The sequence below is a fragment of the Tetrao urogallus genome (assembly GCF_951394365.1).
Source record: "Tetrao urogallus genome assembly, chromosome: 9".
Lineage (NCBI taxonomy): Eukaryota > Metazoa > Chordata > Aves > Galliformes > Phasianidae > Tetrao > Tetrao urogallus.
In genome coordinates, this window is record NC_136822.1 from 5,060,819 (window position 1) to 5,076,467 (window position 15,649).

The window sequence follows — 15,649 nt, forward strand, 5'->3', positions numbered from 1 at the left end:
AAAATGATATCCTGGCCCCAGACAGGTCCTTAACCTTTTAGAAGGCCCACACCAAAAAAAACAGAACAATGAAAAAAATAAAACCAACCCCACTCTCAACAAAGTAAAACCACTTTTAATTAAATTCCTACATAAAACATTTCTATGTAAAACAACAATTTAGCCAAAAAGTAAATATATGTTTTAATTTTCTTTCAAATGTCAACAAGAATTGAGAGCTACCAGCGTTCTTTGGAGAACAAGCAGTAGTTAAAGTCTATCTTGCTGATGTTCAGAAACAGTATGTTACATCTTTTAACCAGCAGTTCCTATTGCACGTCACAAATTTGCTCTCCATTTAAGCACCTAAAAGCCTGGTACCTCACTAAATAAATTAAAACAAATCCAGTTTCTTCAGAAAACATCTTCAACACAGATATCTTGGTATAGCAACATTACTGCAAGATTTAATAAATACAGAAAAGATTAATGACCTCTCATTGTGTTCTACGGAATTGTCTATTCCCACACTCACTCACTTTCAAAAAAATTTGGTTTCTTTTGGTATTTATGCTCTAAAAAACACTGTGTATGATACGCATTAAAATTTTCCATCTGTGTTTATAAGACAGCACATTTGCATGGCACGAGTAATCTGACGTAAGAGTTTCAATGAAGGGCTGCAAGGAGCTTCTTGTTGAAGCTGAACTGAACGCATCTCCTAGGGAGTAGAAAAGCCCCAGGAGCTGAATGGGAGGCTACTCTCAAGGGGGGTTTCAGACATATTTCAAATCAGCCTTTCCTCTTTCTGAAAGACTTCTTTGTGTGTCCTGCATCAGGACAACAAAACCGTGCAACCATGACTATCCGGATGCTGCAACATTTCAGAGGTCTCTGCCTCCCTCATCACTCTGCAAGAAACCTTACAAATACCTGGTGCTCATCTTTTGGCAGCAGTATAAGACATTAAGCAGCTTCCTGTAGTACAACGATACTGTGGTTGCTATTTACAGTAGAATTAATGCATCTGTGCCAGTATGGCAGAATTCATATGAAAAATATATACACATGGTCATTTTTAGCTAGATTAGAATAAAGAAAATTTTACTCTTCAAGTCCCAATTTTAAAACAAAAAACAGTTCTTTTAGAGGTCTTCAAACCTCCTGAGCATGGTAGAGTACATTACCCTAACGCATAAAACAAATATTTACACCTCCATAAAGTACCAAAGGATATTTAAAAATGCCTAGTAGCTCTCAGCGTGCAAAGTCAGCAGGAACTGATTATCCAGCTTGGTCACTGTTTGTGGAGACAGTCTTGGGATCAGGCATTCAGAAGCAGAGTGCAAAAGAATCAGGAATTATTTCAGCCCGTTTCTTTTTGTTGTTGACTTGTTTTCTTATTTAAAGTAAGTTTTATTGGTCCATACTACAGATCCCATTTAAAAACACTTATCAAGGTAACATTCAGCTTAGTGCAAATCCAAAACTCTTCTAGGATCTGTAATCCTTGCGAACAGTGTGAGCCATCCAGTTCACTTTAGTAGTCCAACTTTCCCGGAGTGCTTCATCGAACTTTTGCTTAAATTGTTTCAGTGCTTCTTCCTCACTCTTTCCCAAGGCAAGAGAATCCTGGGACAGGAAAACCAAACCAAACCAAACCACATCAGCATTACTGCAAATTTTAAAATCACAGTTATATTCATCAGCTCTTAACACAAACCACGTTCTGCTCTTTCCTATTTTGACAAATTTTCACCTATTATTTGTTTTGCAATATATCCGTGATATTTTCCGAGTTTAAAGGTAAAACTAAGAAAAGAATTAAGCAAATAAATGTCACCTTTACAGGTCTGTGCTTGTGCAATGAGCCAAGAGGCAAACACCGCTGAAATGGCTGCATGTAAGATGTAAGATGGAGGAATACCAAACTCATCACACAATGGTTGGGAGGGACAAATATTCATCACTTCCTTTTAGCCCCCAGAAGGAATGTGTATCTTATTCTACATAGGTAAAAAAGAATCTTTGCGAACTTCATGGGGATCTTGAAATAAATTGAAATAAATTAAAAATTGTACATCTTAGAACCAAAATGCACATTCTAGAATAACGCTAAGATCATGCTGAGCTGTAAATCTCAATTTTACCTTGAGATACTGGATGTCCTTGACAGAGGTTAGCTCCGGAAGCCCTGCAGTTAACATCAGTGCAAAAAGTGTAATAAATAGGTTTCCATGCTTTCGCAGAATCAGGTATGCCTCCTCACAGTACTGGCGGAACCTTTATATTCAACCAAAAAACACGTGCAATGAATGCAACACATGAGAACCCACACAGGTGACAAATAGGTAATCATTTCCAAAAATTGTTATCTGGACTAAAATGTGTATCTGGGGAACACAGTAATAGAAAAGGCAATCAGCAGTTGTAGGGAACAGCACTGAGTCTATAGAAGCTCCACCGCATTCTCACAACATATCCCATACCTCTCTAACCTGTCCTTAAAACCTTGTTAGAAAAGACTAAAAGCTTTACAACAGACACAGTTCTTCAGAAAGGCAAAACAAACAAACAAACAAACAACATAAACGTCACTGTCCCATCTCTCTGATAATTTCTTATGATAAATGCCCTGATGATGACACACAGTGGATCTGTGATTGAAACCAAAGGCACTAAAGCACTCTTCCAATCCTACCTACCCGTGAAGTAATTCCTTCCTGCTAACATCATCATAACTGAACTGGCTGCTAAAGCTGGCATCAGGATCTCATTTCAGAACTTGCTCAGTTCCCTCAGTGTGTCACTGCATTATGCCTACTGTCCAATCTGTAGATTTCCATGAGGGCTAGACCCCTTCAGACTAAGAAGTTACACTTGAAAGAAAAACAAATTATTTTTTGAGGCATTTTTCAAGTGGAATCCTACTGCTGTATAAACTACTCCACATTCTACAGCTCTTTTGGCAGCACAGTCACCTTTATTTCATGCTTTTCAAAACAGAGCTGCAGGTTCATTTTATTACTGTCCAGGAGAGAAATGGCAGCTATTTGCCATTTCTCCTAATACACACACACCTTCTGCTTCCAGAAATAGCCGCAGAATTTGTCAAGCCATATCTAAATGCCTAATTTTATATCTGTGCCAATAAACACTTCCTGGGAAAACTGACAGCAGGGAGAGCAAAACATGCAGAATGACCATCCTGTCAGTTGGTGGGAAGGATTCAGAAAGGGAAAAGAAAAATCTTCCTCAGTAAATAGGAGCTAAGAGGGGAGCTCTCCCTTATCACATACCTTTGTCTTCCATTGCAACTCTCTAACCCAAGATGGGAAGGGCATGCAAAAACACTGGATTGTGAGCACAACCATATATACCTAAGCACCAAAATAAGGCCATGACTAATTAGCACACTGAATGTGCAGTGATGGACAGAAAGGGCAGAAGGAAACCTGCTCTTCAAGAACAGCATTCATCCTGTCCAACAACATCCTGTCTGTGGAGTCACTCCCTAGTGCCTCGTGTGCTGCTGAAGGCTTAAGGGAAGACACAACAAAAACAACAGAACCATCACAGGAGAAGATGCCACCTCCTGCATCACCTGCTGGAAGAGATAAAAAGGGACTGTATCTTTCCACTGCAGTTTCTAATGTACAAAGTAGTCTGTATATAAATTCTAGCTCAAGCAGAGAAGCAGGTTGTAACAAACACATTAGCACGGTTCCACACATGACAAGATTAGCAAAAGGAACTGGACAAGATGCTGCTGCATTGCAAACTGTCAGCAGAGATCATCTCAGTTACAAAAGGATGAGATTCAAATAATACTCACCGACCAAATTTTTCAGTGTTCCCTGTTTTCCCTTGTTGAATAACATGAATGAAATCATAGGTAAGTATGAAAGGCACCCTTTCCCTTTTAATTCCAAACTTGGACTTGAAGTTTCCAAGAATATGCCCGAAATCTATATGAAAGAGCTAAAAAATAACAATAAAAAAAATTAATTCCTCCAACAAAATAATTAGTTTTTCTAATACCTCTACAGGATGCTGCTACCAAGAATAGTTAACTCATGCTGTTACTCCTCATAGCATACTGGAGTATGCCTGGAGTACTTCATCTTACAATGTGTCAAGATTGATTTATCAATTGACACTAATACAAACCGATGTGGAAAAGACAACCTCTAGCTTGTTTTCAAGATTCTGATCTGTAGACATTAAATTCAGGAAAACTACACAGCTCAAAACTATACTTTGTGCATTTCTAAAAGATGGTATTTTGCAAGATGCTCTGAAAGGAGCTTTTGTTCTGTGACTCTGGACCATTAGCGGGCCTTTCAGGGGCTCTGAGAAACATCTGTACAGCAGCCTCACTTGGGAAACAGCTGCTCATAAAGCAAGCAGTGCTTGCTCCTTCCACTCCTCTTACATTTCAACCTTTCTTTAAATTAAAATTGCTCTCTGCGATTTTCAGTAAACAAAAGAAACCTCGTGACTTTCAGATCTAATCCTACTGATGCACAATGGAAACTGGAAGTTCTCACAGAGATTCCCATACAGCTGCTGTAGTTCTGCCTACAGAAAAGATTTTTACCTGACCGTTTTTTCTGACCATTATATTGTCACTGTGCCTGTCACCAATCCCCAGCACGTAAGTAGCTACACAGTAGCCAGCACAAGACAGAGTGAATTCTTCAATGGCTCGGTCCAAGTCATCTCTAGAAATACAAAAACAACTAATATCAGTGTACTGTACTGACAATTCATCCCGTGACTCGACACGAACAAGAACTTCTGGTTTGATAAAGAAAATCCCCTTACAGTACTGCAAAATCAGATTTAATTGAGAGAAAACACTGTAAAAACTATGTATGAAAAACTGGAGAAAACCAACTGGGGCAATAGCTCCCAGATTTGAGACCCATGAAGTTGTTTGTTTTTTTTGTTTTACTTCCTGTTTGTTTGGTCTAATTTAGTACATCTTCAACAACGTGAAATCACAGTGCTGCAAATGTCAGAAGTTCTGCTGGACCACTGTCTGATTTTCAAGGGCAATCTGAAGCTGAGTCAGAATCTGACAGACTGCAGAAAGAAAGCGATGCGCCTGCCGGCACAGACACACATTCCTGAACACTGAAACACAGACCCGCAGGAATTTTGTAGGTTACACTGCAGATGAGAAACAATTGTAGAAGTTACCCTAAATTGTATTCCTTCAGCCAGTTTAAGAGAGCATCTTTGTTGAAGGCAGCGGCGGCGGCAACATTGCTACTATTTAACTGAATGTCAGCAATGGTTTCTGAACTGGAAACAGCCTCAATAAGGCCTGAATGATCTCCAGTTGCTAAACAGCCGTACGGCAATATCCTGAAACAAAACAAAGATCAACGTTAAAGCCAAAAATAGCAAGAATGCTTCTTTGCTACGTGAATATTTTCACAGGGCTGAATGTTGATTTAATTTGAACATTACATTGTTGGAAGTTAATATACAGATTTGCTTTGCAAATTTAAAATAACAGCAATTCATTTCAACATTCATTTTTCCTACTGCATATGCATATACAGAAGAAGTTAACCACAACCTTAATTTTGCCATTAGATAATACTGTTACCTGTAATTTTATAGGAGAAACTATAGAGGGAGCCCTTTATTTGCATTTGATAATTTCCTGGTTAAGTGGCCAAGCAGATTTACACTCAAGTTCATTCTGTACTGTAGGTTATTTGTGGAAATAGAAACAATGGACTTTTTTCCCTATTTTTCCTGTTTCAACTTAAAACTCTAGAAAGCCCCTTTTCAAGCATAGAAATGAAATAATATTTTTCATCTCCCATTTATTTCAAGGCTTAAGCTAGAAAAATAACGAAAAACAGGAGTCCATCTTCCAATTCACCCGATACATAAGAATACTGCTGTGCATTTACACACTGTCGAGTACAAGTATCGACAGCACCACCGCATTAAAGTAAGACAGACAAACATCTGAATCAAGGGGAGATATGTCTAAATATGTAAGTGCACTTTTCCAAAGCATTTCTTTTATCGTAGAGGAGCGAAGCCATCACAACTGCTGTCTCCAAAGACACTGCATCACAAATAGAGGTGCCTACTCTCATTTCAGCCATCTCAGATTACAGATGTTCTCTCAATTCTGCTCATCCTTGTATTAAAAACATATACTCATGCAAATCTAATTGCAGTGCACAATTAGTAAGTAGTACGCACTAACTTACACAGCTGTATAAAAATGTGCAGGACACAAAATTTGTGGGGCTGTGCAGATAGAAAGACAAAGCTTTGCTGGTGGATGCATCATTTGCATTTACAAACAAAAGAGTTATTAATCCTGATTTCTACAAAGCAGAATTGTACCTCTTGTGTGAGACAGACTATTATCTAAAGCCACAGAAGAAAAATAAATAAAAACCCAGGCAAAATTAATTGGAGCTTCTTGGCATAAGAGCTGTTAGGTGGAAGCTTCTCTACTACAGCAATAACGCACCCTTGAAGGGCTCTAAGTGCTAAGACCCACACAGTTGGGTGCTCTTTTCCACTGGCAACAAAGTGAACAGAAGACGAGATTCAGAAGGCCATTTACAGAACATCCAACTTCAAATCAAAGTAAGAAATGCAGGTTTGGAAACTTCATTCCATTACTATTCTAATGTATTAAATGAAAAATCCCAACTCTAGGCCAGAGGGTTCTCACAATGAACAGAAGCATATCTGTAATCACTGAAAGCCAGCATGCATGACACAAGGAAGCACTGCCCATCCTTATCATGACATGACAAACATAAGCCAAGTATTGCCAGGTTAAAGTGCACGCTGGCCCTCTTCCATGGTATTTCAACCCACCCCACTTGCAGCTTCACTGGGCACACGTCCAACAACTTCCCCTTCAAAAGCAAGCAATGATGAAAGCCTTCAGCCCCTTGAGGACTCTTTGCTTACAACTGGAGGAAAAAACATCCTTGTCAGAGAGACACTTTGACAGGAGTCAAGTTAGGGACAAATGCGCTCAGCCTTTTCCATCTCAGCCCAGTCCTCATGACTTCACCATCTGTCAGCAGGATATGCGCCCTGCTTTTTTAACACCATGTGAAGAGCACTGACAGATCAGTGCAGCAGTTCTGGGCAGGACAGATATTTTTTCTCTTTCTTCATTTTCTCAAAATTCTCAAAAACATAAATGAAGGGGGAAAACTGTTAATACTGTTCTTTATTTCAATAATCTAATTCTTCCTCAATAAAACCCCAAATTCTGGTACTTTATGAAAACATTCTCTGTAACTTCAGGTCCAATTTCAAAACAATGATAAGCTTTAAACTTGTCAAAAATAATTTTTTCAGTGGTTTTACGAATCTTTCATTCAAACAAAGCCCCTTAACGTGAGATTTCACACACCTTTTTTGCAACACCCCGTACCAGTCCAAAAAGTAACTCCATACTAAATACTTCTGTGACAATTTACCACATTAAACATTAATCAACAAAGATCAAAGTCCTCAAATTTAGGACTTTCTGCTGTTCTGTGACCTTACTAATTTCTCCCCTAGCACAAATGCAATGCTGCAGTACAGGTAAAGCCACAGAAATACCTTTTGGTGAAACTTGCTCTCATTAGAGCTGCCACACTGCAGATCCCATAGCATGCTATTTCCAACTCAGTGTTCTGGTAACAATTTGTTTCAGAAGTGAATAGGTAGGGCTTTTGTTTGCTTAAAGTAGGCAGATTAATTAAAGAATATGCTTTTTTGTTTTCTAATTACTCTCTGCACTGGAGTGACTGATATCTAAGGAGAACTCCGAGTCAGACTTCTCCAAACAACAGAGTAGCATTCATCTTTGCTGCTGGTCTTTGCTGTCTAACGGTTGGATCTGCACTGAAAAGCAGAGGCACCTTCAGCTTTGTTCAATTGGGCACTCTACAAGGCACCCAGTGACAGCCCAGGACGAAGGAACTAACAGAGAACACTGCTGCATCCTGCTGCACACGCACACTTCCTTTTCTGATACAAACCCTGGTCTGGTTCCAACATTTGGTCAGAATGCACACACAGGAACCTAAACAACAGAACACACCATGTGTGCAAGAGGCCAGTTTACCCAGGAGACAAAATAGTTGACAGTGAAAAACAAACAGGAAAAAAAAACCCCAAAAAGTTCCTGTTCACCTTTGCAGATCTCAAAACCCACACACGCTGCCCCTCTGCAGAGCAGAGAAATCCCATGGCGATATTGTGCTTGCTTCACACTTCTAGTGAAAGACACAGGCAGAGCCAAGGTTTCATTTTATATTCCTAATGACTGATTAGGGACTGCAATGCATGTACCAGAAAGCAATGCTGCCCCCAGCACCTCAGTGGCAGCACAGTGTTTGCCATTTGATCCATGCTTCACAGAAGCCACGCATTCTGACGTACCAAGATATTCTAGATTGGGAGTTACTTCCCCAGGAGGAAAAGCAAGCAGCGTTTGTGCACTGATGTTGGAAGCCTTGCTTTTACTCGAATTATCAAACACTCTGTAGTGGAAAATGTTGAAAGTGTGAAATCGATTGTGCACCCACAAAAGAAAAAAGGAAGCTACAGCTTGAGGGAAACTTAAACCTCAAAGGATGATAAAGAGCAAGAAAAAAAAGACTGTGTTTATTGGCACTGATGTATGAACTGTATTTTCAGAAAATCAGAAGTAGGCGACACCGCTTTTTCTCCTGTTACAGATGTCTCCTAATGCCAGCAGTGAGGGGCAAGCCAACAAACAAGCCTGACTCACTAACAGGGCAACAAAACCTCTTCCTGCTGCTACTCATTCATGGAGTTTGGAGTTGCCTCTTCTCAGGAGGCATGCAGACTGCAAACAAAGACTAGGGATCACAGAGTCTTCTCTGAATTACATCCTCATCCTCGTGGTGTTAGAGAGCTGTTTTAGCCAATCCTTTGCCAGTTAAGGTCACTTTAGAGCCCTTCCTTGGCAAATGCTGGCTAATACCTCTTTGATAGATACAGAACTACAACCCTGCCTCAATCCCAGAATTTTATTTCATAATCAGAACTAAAAAAAAAAAGGATGAATGGAAGGAAGATGCTCTCAGTTATGTAAATAAATGGAAGAGGCCAATTATAGAACTTCAGTTCCTCCTGGAATTTCCCTTTTCTACATTTTTTTTTTCCTGAGAGTTTTAAGACAAATCTTTGGACATCAGAGCCACATTTTTTGAGGTTTTTTGTTTAAAAAAAAAAAAAAAAAAAAAAAAGCCTTAGTCAGGAATGACTCCTGATGCTGATTCCTGTTTGCTTTGCATGCTGTGTGGCCCTGCCTGGAACCCCAAACGAAGCTTCTGCGAAAGCAGCGAGTGAAGCATGCCTCATATGGGATTGCACAGCTGCCAGACATTGTCCTTGCCCTTAATGCTGCCTCCTCACAGTGTATTTATGACATCGATTATCTAAAGTTTCAGTGTTCAATTTAACTCACACTCAGCAATCTCACAGCAAACACAGACTTCCAGAAACAATTTATTATTCACTTTCCCCTTTCATCCCATGCTTCGCTCCAAGGAATCTCTCCATAAGTAGCATATTTTCCTGACTATTAAGTTTCTAATTTTACTTATGGGCAGATGTTATACACCTTACAAAACTCACACTAATGCTTGAACCACAAGATTTGAAAAGCTGAGCATAAAGAATCCAAATGAAGTCTTTCAAATAATATTTAAGTACTTTTCCTCATTGGAATCCTCTAGTATCTTGATAAAGAAGTCGTGCTTATCCTACCAATTATATGAAGGTAAGAACATTGCAGGAGACTTTAAGATAAAAAGATAATTCTATTCTGAATTTTTTTGACACCTGAATAACATTCTTTTCTTGCTAAAGCACAATGTGTAACTCCAGAATGCACATTAAAGGTACCCACAAGGCTTGCAAGCAGAAATAGAAGCTTTAGCACAAAATGTTGCTTATTTTCCACCGATTTTTACATTTTAACTTAGAACTGCAAACTGAAATGGCATCAAAATGTACAATTTGGAGCAGAAATATGAGGAAGCTGCAAAGTATTTTTCCTTCATTTGTATATGTGTGTTAGAACCTAGGAGTTCTAATTCCCATAAATCACTAAGTGAATCCCCATTTTTACTTATACTCCCAAATCAATGACAGTTAATAGACATGTTTGTTACATGAGAAAACAGACAAACAGAACAAACATTAAAAGCAACCTACCAAGCAATAAAAAGACACAGAACCTGGTTGCTGGAGCCTTTATTGAAGAACTGTTTTCTCCCTCATGCAGTGCTTTTTGTCAGCATGAACACTGTGATTTACAATCAGCATGGCAACTTAGATACATCGTGAGAGATGCAGTGTACCAGGTCAAATACCCTGCTTGATAGTAAGTTAAAATGCTGTGTTTTACTTCACTTCTTGCATTTATTTGCATGGAAAAATTACTTGGTAATGTGGGCCATCTCAGGAATAAACTGCAGGGAAGCCATCTCTGTGGGTAAGGCGAGTGCCTCCTACAGCCTGTTCACCTTGGTTATGACAACTGAAACCTTTGGCACTAACACAGACATTTAGAAAGACTATGGTAGGGAAAGCAACTAAACAGGAAAGTTTTACTGGTAAGAGTGGACTCCCCATCCATACAAACCAGCCCACAAGAGCTCCTTACCGGAGATCCAGGCCAGCTTCTTTCCAAAGTACATCCATCAAACGTAAAATCTGGAGTGTCAGCATGTCCTGTCGGAGATCTGTAATGGAAGGTTGGAACTGCTGCCTCAGTTTCTCAGTGTGTTGGAGACAAACCTCCTAATGCTCATAAGACTTTCAGAAAAAGCTACCTACAAATCCTCATCAATACTAAATGTTAAAGAGGGGTTGATCGGGATTGTGTCATCGTGATTGGCAAAATCTGTAATTGGAAAACTAGTCAGAAGAAGATGCTTAATTTGTTTATTGATGCTACAGTAAACCCTGTTAAATTCTGGTAAATACAGAGCAGCACAGCTTCAGTGCAACTGTGAGAATAACGAAGAAAGAAAAATTCTCAGTGCTCAGCACTGCTTACCATCGCCGTTTTTAAAGATGATGCCTACAAGATCTCCTCCAAACATCTTATTGTTGTACACTATCCATAGAGGCTTCATTTTAGAATCCATGTACTTACACTTCTCAACACTGGAAGAAAATATGACAGAAGTTATAGTCCACTAAAAATAATTCAGCTGAACAGAACTGAACACTGTTTGAAACAGCAGAAAATGTAGACTTCCAATTAGGAAGTGCTTAAATGCTACCTCAGCTTTCTCTCTACTACTATGCTGTGTGTACCAAGTATGGATGTGTCTGTTACACACTGACTACACTGGACGCCATGAACAGCACACACACATCTAAATTAAGACTTACATTTACACAGAAAATGTCTTCTCTGTATCTTCCTACTCATTTCTAGACTTCCCATTTAAGTGCTGTCATATTTTAATCACACTTTTGTGCTTACTGTCACAAGCAGAAGTCAAGAACACAGTCTAACTCACATTTAGGCTTATACTGTAAAATGTTCAGCTATGTAATACATTGACTAAGAGTATTAAGTCACACGGTGGACCACAAAACATCTTCAAGCTAACTGCTCTTTGACTGCAGGAAGACTGCCAACAGACCTGCTCTCCCTGTAGCAAGTGCTCCCTGTGACAGCGTAGCTGCTAACAGCACAAAGCTCAAGCAACAGGCATTTTTACTTGGGCATTTCCAATCAAAATCTACAGTGTAACACCATTCACTCATCCTTTACTTACTGCAGTTCTGAAAGTATAACAGAAGGATTCAGAGGAGACTGGAGGTCAGAGAGTGCTTCTCTGTAAGCATTTTGTTTCAAACATGTGTGCATTGCATCTTTTCCTTTTGCTTTGCTTTGTTTCATGGCATTCAGCTTAATTAGGCTGTTTAAAGTCTTCATTTTATTAAGAGCTTCTACCTGAAAGAAATAGTTTATCGTCAAGTTATTGCTTTGACTTTGCACATGATACAATATGTAAAATCTCATTTGAAAGCAAAAACAAAACAAACAAACAAACAAGTTATCTGAAGTATTAAGTAATTTTACAACATCTTTTACAATGGAAATTATAATCAGTAAAAATAAAAAACTGGAGAATAGCTTTTTCTAAATTACTCATGTTCTAGAAGCACCATTTTTATAAATAACAAAAACACTGATGGCATGAAATCTCAAATTTCAAGTCACTTTTTAAAGCAGGACTCAACATTTCCAGCAAAATTCACATTTTCATGTATGGTGCAGACATTTACTGAAAGTCCTACAAAATTCAATTTTCTGCAGTCCAACAAAGCACAGCACAGATGCTTCAGTCCATACTGAAGTCAACAGAAACTGAGTGCTTTGTACTCCTACAAACATGACTCGAGTTGACGGATGCAGATACTTCACTCACACTGCAGTTAGAGGCATACGATCCAAATGCCCAGGTGACTGACTGCAGACAATTGCACACACACAACTACTCATGCTTAGTACACTTAAGCCTGCCCTGCAAAAGTTTGCTCATTAAAACCCTGCAAAATTTAGGCTTAAGTTAAATGCTCTAATCAATTAGGATGCTTTACATTCTAAGGTATCACCTAGACAATCTATTTTTACTTTTACAATGTATAAAAGGAAGGGTTAAGCCCATTATATTTCCCCCTTCCCTCTGTTTAAAGATGTTTTCTACAGGTACAATTTGTAAGAAAACAGCTAACAGTGTAAACGTACGTAACGTTAACAGAGAGAAGCCTTCTGGTAACAAACCCAGACTGCTCATACAAAGATTATGACTTCCATGCTGCACCTACACCTAAGCAGTTAGCAGAATATCAAATAGCAGATCCATCAACTGCATTTACACTAGCTGTACTTAACATGCTCAGCAATGTGTATGTTCTGTAGCAAACAGCAGCAAACTGTAAAAGCTGATTTCTATACAAGGAAGCTTCAGTTCAATTCATAAGGTGCTGAGTCAAGACTTAGCACTTTTACAGACAGACTGAACCCTGTCAGGCAGGATGCTGTGGAAATTGAATGCAGTTTGATTATAAAACTGAGGCAATGGAGACCTGCCAGGTCAGCCATCTGTCAAAACCAAAAGCACTCTGCCTTTCCACTATTCTTGGAGCTGTACAAACATCAGCGACAAGGGAACAAAATGGAACCTGGGCTGTACAAACAGGAACTTTTTGAAGTATTTCTACTTTGAATTTCTTCCGTGTTTGCACAGTTGGGAATTTTTGTGCCCCTTCTTTGACTGTACTGACATTTGTTTCCTGTGAAATGCACAAAAACTCTACTGACCTTAGGCCTATTGCTGCAAGCATTTCATCACCTAACCTTTTTATGATTCTGACAATACTAACAAGCACTCATGTAAGATATGAGTCTTTTCTGTGTTCTGTGAATGCCAGTAACAAAGTACACAACAGTGCATTCCTGCTTGGTTTGTCACTTTCAGTACATCTGCAATACTGACAGTATCAAAACTGTTCACCAAACGTTTATCGAGTTGCTTTTTCTGTCTTTATTTTCCCTGATACAGCAAATAGAGTAATTCCAGGAGAGCTATAATTTTCAAACATTTCACAGTAACAATCCAAATTTATTTGCTAAAACTGTATTGGAGCCTTCATAACACAATGTGTGAGTCTCCCTAATGGTCTGCTAATATACTTACTAAGTGTACTTAAAAGCAAATATCTTTTTGTTGTTGTTATCAAAGAAAAAAACATAACAAATCCATATTAACACTAAATGATTTAGCTTGTTTCAACATCTTTCTTTCCAGGGAGAACTACAATTTATATATATAATGTATGTTTTTGTATATATATATATTAAAAAAAATAAAACTTAGATACAATTTATGTATATATAATTTAGATACAATTTATATATATATACATATGTATAACATATATACATATATATATGTATACATACATGTATATTTAATATACAGCTTCAGCATTTTTGGCATCACTTTCTAACAAAAGCAAAAGCTGTAGGAGGTTGTCCTGGACTCATCTATATGAAGTTTAGATAGAAACGCAATAGTTTCTATTGGGCAAAATAAAAATGTCATAAGTTTTAAGTGTACATAAACTCTTCTGCTAATAATCTGGGCAGCCTACTGCTCAATCCAGAATGCAGCACATTGCTCAAACTACCTTGCACTTCTCAGAACACGACAAAGCAGCCCCTAAGATCCCACAGCACTGGCTGCTTTCTGTACCAGGGAGAGCAGCTCCTTCATTACACCCATCCAAATGCATTTCTCCCTCTCACTCATGCTTTCTCCTCTCCATCTCACCTTCCTCTTTCCTAAACAGATGAATTTGTCAAGGTAACCTTATGGCCCAGAGGAAAATGGAAAGGATTTGAGTTACAAGCTAGCATGTGGAGTTTAAAGGAGGAGGGGACTGCATACCTGTTTAGCAAGCACTTTCATGTGAGCAACACTTCCTCGGCAGTAAGCTTCAAGTATCAAACCAAACTGTACTGAAACAGCAGGTATGTGAACCTCTGACCTGCAAGGGAACATCACAGCAGAAAGGCTTCTCATTTATCTGAACAGACCGCACAATTTTACAGATACACATTTAAAGCTGTTGAAACTGAGAAAAAGAAAAAAACAAAACACTTGATGAACACTTTTAGATAGAAGCTAGATTTTGTAAGAAATAACAACGCACACATGCTGAACACTCATAAGGAATAGCCAGTTTCCACATACCACTTGTTTCTAGGTCTTGGACTGTTGTAGATGCAAAACTGTTAAGCGGTAGCAATTCGATATTTGTTTTCAGGATCTGCTTATATTAAAGAAAGCAGTGCTAATAGATGATAGTGAGAGTTAGGGCTAATGTTCAAGTGTGTGTTTTCAAAACTTCATAAGAAAAAAAACAAAATTTCTCTGAGGAAAAACACTTTGAAAGAAACCACTGAACTTCAGTGCAGTGCCAATTATCCAATAATCCTCCAAAACATTTTCAAGTAAAGCTTGCTCTTTTCATTTAGAAATATTAGAATAATAAGTTGGATTCCAAAAACAGAATCAACATGTAAGTAAATGCTGCAAGGTACCTGCAACTCATGGAACTGATCATCACATACAGCAAGAGCACACAGAACTGCTCTTCTGTTATTTTCTGATTTATTTTTTTCCTCACAGTTGAGGTGTAAGTATTGCAGTTTTACTACATGCACAGTCAAAACAAGCACTGAAATCAAACACAAACCTAACTTAACATTTGCCTAGAGGAATTTTCTTCAAACAGCAGATTACAAAGCACAGTAATAAAATTTCAACTATAGGCTGGCTTTGATCAATAAATGCCAAGGGCGTAAAAATAAATAAATAAATATTAACATCTTGACCTACGTACCAGAAGTCCCATCTACATCAACAGTTTCAGAAAAATATAAGAGAAACGTTCCTACCTTAGATGCCAGAACAACATCTGTCCTATTCTTCTATTAGCAAGTGCTCTCTCTAGTAGAAATCTGGAGAGAGCACAATCAAGAAAAGGTTCGTATTTCAGGACTTGCACAAGTTGAAGAAGATACTGAGAAAGCTCTTCATCACTAGAATGA

General features: G+C 38.5%; 1 protein-coding gene across 2 annotated transcripts in view; it reads right to left on the bottom strand.

The window, feature by feature from the left end:
• Positions 1 to 1,473: 1,473 nt before the first annotated feature.
• PIK3CB (phosphatidylinositol-4,5-bisphosphate 3-kinase catalytic subunit beta) overlaps positions 1,474 to 15,649 on the bottom strand; it is a gene marked incomplete at both ends in the record, with an annotated part of 35,771 nt that continues 21,595 nt past the window's right edge. For both annotated transcript variants that reach the window (XM_079540003.1, XM_079540004.1), the window contains 10 exons: positions 1,474 to 1,611; positions 2,130 to 2,262; positions 3,815 to 3,960; positions 4,580 to 4,703; positions 5,185 to 5,352; positions 10,673 to 10,751; positions 11,069 to 11,178; positions 11,802 to 11,980; positions 14,484 to 14,583; positions 15,497 to 15,640. In XM_079540003.1, coding sequence (XP_079396129.1) covers positions 1,474 to 1,611; positions 2,130 to 2,262; positions 3,815 to 3,960; positions 4,580 to 4,703; positions 5,185 to 5,352; positions 10,673 to 10,751; positions 11,069 to 11,178; positions 11,802 to 11,980; positions 14,484 to 14,583; positions 15,497 to 15,640 — 1,321 coding nt within the window. The remainder of the gene's footprint in view (positions 1,612 to 2,129; positions 2,263 to 3,814; positions 3,961 to 4,579; positions 4,704 to 5,184; positions 5,353 to 10,672; positions 10,752 to 11,068; positions 11,179 to 11,801; positions 11,981 to 14,483; positions 14,584 to 15,496; positions 15,641 to 15,649) is intronic.